A 7,021-nucleotide genomic window follows, 5' to 3' on the forward strand; every position below is an offset into this window, starting at 1 on the left:
GGATGCCCATTTCTGGATTGGGTCTTTAAATTTTGGGGCTCTAGTGTTTTTTAGTTCTTTATAAATTCTAGAGAGCAGACCTTTGTCTGAGTACTTATATGTCATGATTTTTCTAAATTTGTGTGTTGCCTTTTCACTTTTTTGGTAATTTCTTTTGACATGAAAAAACTTCTCAGTAAGAGCAGACCCCAGTTGTTAATTCTTTCAACTGTTTTCCGTGCGATTTGATTTCTGTTCATGAACTCTTTGCCTACCCCTATGTCTTCATCCAACTGTAAATCTTGCTGACAGTATTAAAATATGGTCTACGTGGATGTTTAAAACAAGGACTGTAAAGATGGCTACTGAGATTCTTCAGTCCAAGTTTACCTGCTTCTCACGGTCTGCTATGTGTGGGACAAGCACCAGCCGGTTGTGGTCCTGAAGGAGAGAGCAGGCATAGCTATTTTTTCTATGTGCCAAAGTTAAGGCCAGAAATCAGTAGCAGAGAGGCCTGCTGTGGTCTAGATGCTTATTCCACCCCCAATCCTGTCTTGAAATACCACTTCAAAGTTATGGCCCTTGGAAGTGAGTTTTTAGGAGTTGATTAGGTCAGGTCAGAGCCCTCATAAACAGAACTAGTGCCCTTATGAAAGAGACTCTAGTGAGACCCTCCACCTCTTTCATCATGTAAGCTGAAAATGGGAAGACAGCTGTCTACAAAGAAGTGAGTCCCCACTAGACATGCAGACACTCTGTATGTGACTCAGTTTTGGGCCTTCCAGCCTTAGAATCATGAGAAATGAATTTCTGTGATTCACTAGGTCCTTGCATATGATATGCTGTTACAGCAGTCTGGGGTGACCAGGACCAGCCCCATGTAGACATTCAGACTGAACATGATTGAGGGCCCATGCCCTCAATTAATGAAGTTTCCCCCAGAACCCAGGAGAGTATTGGGGACCTGGCTGAGTAAGAGTTAAGATGATGGCTGACATCCCAGTCCTGACGCAGGTGTTGTCTCACTTGGGGAATGGAAAACTGCATGGAAAGCTACATTTTCTGGCTGTGAGGTAGAAAACTCATAAGCACAGTGCCCTCAGGTTAAGACAATATCTGCTGAGGACAAAAGAGAGCAAGCGACCTCCTTGCTAACCAGCACTGAGATCCAGTTAAGGAGAAGGGCTTGTCCTTTCACTTTTCCCTCCTTTGAAGTTTAATCTGTCTTTTACGTCTCAAAATCTTTAATGGTGTCAAGAATGATGCATGATCCCACCCCCTGTACTTCTTGCTGGCTATAAAAATAAGTTGATTGTGGAGCTCGGTGAGCTCGTTCACTGGAAGCAAGTTTCCTCCTGGTCCCCCTTGAAATTTTGTCCTTGTCTTTCTTTCACCCTTATGAACCCCTCAACAGGTATACAAGGGTCTGATCAGTCCCTGGTGAGGGAGGCTGCCCCTGCCTGAGTTAGTTATTCTTGGAGAATGAAGCAGTTCAGGTGCTCTCTCTTCTTCAATAAGTTTGAAGAAGAGAAGCAGGCAAATAACTCTCAAAACTGGAAGAGCTAGAGGCCAGCGAAATAGCTCAGCAGTCTAAAGCACCTGCTTAGACAAGTTTATGGAAATATGCAGGGACTGGGGTTTGATCCCTCGCAACATATGCCACTCTGGCCCTGTGAGCTGGCCACAAAACAAAAACAAAAAACCTGGATGAGCTCCATGCTTAGGCAGCCCTTGCAGCTTGAGCCCTGGGGTGGGAGCTGAGACGCTTCCTCCTGGGCAGCACTGATTGATGCTTCTGGTGCTCTGGGAGGTACTCTGTGGTTGCACACATGGAGGGAAGGACAATAGAGGAAAACCCAATGCAGAGAACCACGGTCCCAAGACAAGCACTCTCTGTGAGAGACAGATGAAGGCAGAGAAGGCTAGTTGAAACACGAATGCAGATTTAAACACAGACTGGATGCATGCCTATACATATGCTTAAGACTCTCTTAAGTAAGAAATGTAGGATTTGTGAAAGTAAAATTTATAGAGAGGGACAAAAAGAAGAACATAGTCTTCATTGGCATACAAGTAAGAAGCAAGGTAGAAGAAGTAACTCAAAACTCTGCACCAAGTTTGTGGAGAGAGAAAGGAGATGTGGGGAAGCTAAGAAGGGAGAGGAAAGGAAAATAAAAGTGACCGCATTACATGCATGTACCAATTCCTCAACATGAATATAATTATTATGTATCACAAACATATGCCAATAAAAAGAAACTAGAAGTTTAACAGAAAGAATGGACAAAAACACAAGGAAAACCATGAAGAAAAATACACGTGCCCTGGACTACAGATCCAGGAAACCTAGCATGTAAATGAGAGGCATTTTAGAAGAGAAAACAAAACAGGTGGAGAGGCATAACTAAACGTATTTAAGAAAAAAATTTGGGATGGCAGGTTAAGAGTTCACTGAATTCCAAAAAGAAAGTGTTAAAAAGAAAATAAATAAATAAATATGATACAATAAAGTTCCTGAAGATTGAACAATGATCATGAGAGAATCTTAAATCTTTCCAGATGAAAATCAGAGTCACATACAGAGAAAAAAAAATAGGATTGGCATCACTGGGTGCGCTGGCCGAGACTGCACAGGAAAGGGCTCCAAGGCAAGACTGTCCACATCCCATTCTTCATTTGATCACTGCAGTGAATGATTCAGAGATTCCATCTGAGGAAAAACCTTAGGGAGCACTACCGAGCAACCAGGGAATCAAGAGCAGCATCTCTCCATGTTCAACATAAGATGAAAGAGGAGAGCGGAAATGCAGCGAGCAGTGACTCTGGAAACACATGCATTTAAATATAAACGGAGGCTGTGGAGATAGCTCAGCGGTCTAAGTGCCTGCCTGGCAAGTGCAAGGACCTGGGTTTGATCACTGGAACTGCATGCTGTGCCAGCCTCCCGCTTAGCCAGCCATCAAGACCAGGTGTGGTGGCGTGTGCCTGTAATTCCAGGGCTGGGGAGGCTGAGACAGGAGGATCACTATGAGTCTGAGCTGCATAGTGAGACACTGTACCAAATAAATCTAAATCTATCTATCTATCTATCTATCTATCTATCTATCTATCTATCTATCTACATTTACATACATATATATACACACATACACACATATACATATATGGAAAATGATTTTGAGAGTTAAATGACAAGTATTCTTTGATAAAGAGATGGACAGAACTAGTGAGAATCAGTATCATAAATTTCTAAATCAGCTCAATAAAATCTAGAGTTAGGTAAAGTGCAGGAGGGAGGGTTTGAAGGGAAAGTAGGAAAATAAAAGTATCTTAAATCTTTTTTTTTTTTTTTTGGTATTGGGGATCGAGTACCAAATTGTCTGGGAAAGCAGACAATTATGAAGGACTAGCAAAAAATATTTAAGAAAATTATATAGGGCTGACCAAATAGCTCAGTGGATTATAGTGTCTGCTCAGGCAGATGCAGGGTCCGGGAGTTCAATCCCCAGTCCTGCCTTGCTGCCCCCACCCCTGGGGCATACTGAGAGCCAATTGAGACTGGACATGGTGGTGTGTGCCTGTAATCCCAGTGCTTAGGAGGCTGTAAACAGGAAGATCACTACGAGTTCGATCTATGCAGTGAGACCCTGTACACTCTGTCCTAAATAATATATATATATATATATATATATATATATATATATATATATATATATATATATATATGTGTGTGTGTATATATATATATATATATATATTTAAGAAAATTATATTTGATTCTGAATTTAAGAAAGTACAATAAGACTCCAAAACTAACATAGGAGGAAGTGAAAAAGAGGAGGCAGGTAAAAGGGAAAGTAAATAAGTAGTAAACACAAAGTATAATGGAAGGCAAAAATTAAATGATCTGTCATAACAAATATAAATATGCTGAATTCTCCTCTTAAAATACAGTGACTTAGCAGATCTCTATCTCAAAAAAAATTTTATGAAGGTCTGGTGGTGGGTAGGTAGGTCAATTGGAAAGCTTTGGTTTCAATTTCCCAGTACCACAAAAAACAAAAATGTACATAGTTTTTCTGTTTTATCCTGGCAATATTTATTTAAAAAAAATTTTTTTTTAATTTTATTTATGTATGTGTGTGTGTGTGCGTGCGTGCGTGCGTGCGTGTGTGTGTGTGTGTGTGAGACCAGCTCAGCCCACCAGGGGGCGGGGCTGGCTGGCATGTGGTGCTGGGGGATTGAACCGCGGTCCCTGTGCTTTGCTAAGCTTGTTCTAAGTAGGTGCTTTAGACCACTGAGCCATCTCACCAGCCCTATCCTGGCAATATTTAGATAGAAGTGGAAATAAAATCATGTTTGTACTAGCAACAAAATTATAAAATATATATAAAAGCTTATTAAGATTTGAAATTGGTCATAAATTCTTATGAAGAACATAAAATCTGAAACAAAAGAAATATATTACTTTTTATTCACTTTTTTTTTTTTTTTTGGCGGAACCAGGGATTGAACTTAGGCCCTTGTGCTTGCCAGGGAAGTGCTTATTCCACTGAGCCATCTTCCCGGCCTCTATATTATGTTTTAGAATTAAAAATTGTCAATGCAAAATTGTTATTGTCAAATGCAAAATTTTTCAAAACTTTTGTGTAAAGTCAAGACAACTGTAAACAAAAGGCCAAGTTTGTATTTATGTGTACTGAAAGAGAGGTTGGGAATTATATGAAATAATGTTAAGGATCAAGATCGTAACAGAATAGTCACGAGATTATTACTGAACAGTAACCTCACTATTAGTTATTAAAATTGTTCTAAAGTTATAATCAAAATAGCATGGAATTGACTCAGAAGGACATAGGTGAATTTCAGACTTTCAAAAAATTTACATTTCTTAGTGTAATTTTTAGCATTAAAATTACAATGTACATTATGAATATTCTGTATATAAAAGAAGTGGCTAAGAGCCATAGGCATCCACACAGAAAAGATGAATAAAAATAGTTTGTCATAAGTTATCATAGTATTATTCTTCAAATAATTATTGAAAATATAGCTTAAAATAGTATACATGAATCATTTAAACTACATTTTTGATAAATTTCATATTTCATAATCACATTTTTAAAAATTAATTTTTATTTTTCATGCTTATTTATTTATTTGTTTGTTTGTTATATGGTCTCTCTATGCAGCTCAGATTTATAGTGATCCTCCTGTCTCAGCCTCCCAGCACTGGGATCATAGACATGCACCACCATAACTGGTTTCGGTGGTCAGCACGGCATGCAGTACTGGGGATCAAACCTGGGCCGTTGCAGTTGTCAGGCAGGAGCTTAGAGCACTGAGCTATCTCCCCAGACCCCACACATTACATGTTATGGCAGGCAATCAAATTCATGAAATAACTTAATGTTCTCTGTCACAATCATGACCAACTATTCTCATGGGGGTTAATGACTTTCTACGTATTTACTACCTCCATAATACCTGAGTTTCTGGATGTCATTTGGAATAGAAGTGATTTCATTGTAGGAAATATCGAGCTCCTCAAGATGGAACAGGGAAAATAACCTTAAATACAAAGAGAAAATTAATTGTAAAATACTATATGTATATGTATTTTAATCACTGGAATAAAGAAAGAATTAAAGACTTAGGGAAGTGTCATTTTTTCTCAGGATATAAAATCCGTGTTAAATCATCAACAGCTTTTCTAAACATGAATAATAAACTAGTTTTAAAAAATCAAAAAATCTATTCACCTTTAAAAAAAAGGGGGAAGGACAAAAATACCTAGAAGTCAACCTAATAAGGAGATGAAAGATCTCTTCAAAAATAGGCACACAGACCAGCGCAACAGAATGTAGGACACAGAAACCAACCACAGAACTACAGCCATCTGATTCTTGACAAAGGAGTAGAAATGCACCTTGGAAAAAAGACAACTTCCTTAACAAGTGATGCTGGGAAAACTGGATATCCATATCCAGAAGATTCAAGCTAGATTCCTGCCTCTCATTATGTACAAAATTCGATTCAGAGTAGGTCAAAGACTTAGAACGTATAAGATCTGCAGCTTTGAAACTGCAAGTACTCATCCCCACCTTCTTGTCACCTTCTTAGAAAACAGCAGCACTGTTTGCTCTATTTTTCAATTAGAAATCATGTTTATATTCTAGGCTCAGAAAGATTCTGGAATCATCTCATTTTCCCTTATCTCTTCAGTACTGGCTCCAGACTTTCACGAGGGATGATGTATCCTATTCACTCTGAAGCTGAATGAGCCTGTGGGTAGCATGGAGGAGCTAAGACACTGCATTGGCCCAGAGTTGGAGTTTAGCTCATGTAATATATGCTTTTAGGGAGCACACCTGTCCAGATAGCCTGTTTGGCCTGGTACTCCATACCCCACTAGCACCAAATCTATCCCATTTTTATAAGAATGGGTAGAGTTTTTAACACTTATTTCACAGTTTTATTTTTTAGCACATTATTGGCTAATAGCTTCTTATACTTCTATAGAACACTGCTGATAACGTGGAAGCACAAGTCAGCACTAATAATAAAAGTATTAATAGTGATGAACACAGTATCAATTTAAATAGCATATAATAGTAGCTTACTATATATGTTCATGGAAATTTAAAATGATGTTTCACTGCAAAACTGCTATTATTGTTGTATAAATGTCAGAAAATGGAAGCTATAAGATTTCAAGTAACATTTGTTAGTATAAAATTAAATATAACTATTTTTTTCTTCAGGTGTATGGAGACAGAGAACTTGAATCTCTCCATTTACTCAATGACAAAATGGGAAAATAAATATTAGCCATTTCAGAACTGGCTCTGGATATAGCCCCTTAAGTAGGTTGTTTGTATCTTTGTTCTAAACATCTCTTTCCCAAAGAAACTTCCTGCCAATGACAGCAAACTGAATCAGACAAGTAAGGCAAAATTTGACTGCACTAGTTAAAAGTAGAAATTTTCTAAGTCCTTTTTTCTCCTACTCTCCACTGTAGAAAAGATAAGGATATTCTTTT

General features: G+C 38.3%; 1 protein-coding gene across 1 annotated transcript in view; it reads right to left on the reverse strand.

Moving 5' to 3' along the window:
- Lrrc63 (leucine rich repeat containing 63) overlaps positions 1-7,021 on the reverse strand; it is a 56,008-nt gene that overhangs the window by 12,064 nt on the left and 36,923 nt on the right. The window contains exon 8 of the mRNA XM_023700184.1: positions 5,467-5,550. Coding sequence (XP_023555952.1) covers positions 5,467-5,550 — 84 coding nt within the window. The remainder of the gene's footprint in view (positions 1-5,466; positions 5,551-7,021) is intronic.

The sequence above is a fragment of the Octodon degus genome, unplaced genomic scaffold (genome assembly GCF_000260255.1).
Source record: "Octodon degus isolate 3935 unplaced genomic scaffold, OctDeg1.0 scaffold00122, whole genome shotgun sequence".
Classification (NCBI taxonomy): Eukaryota; Metazoa; Chordata; class Mammalia; order Rodentia; family Octodontidae; genus Octodon; species Octodon degus.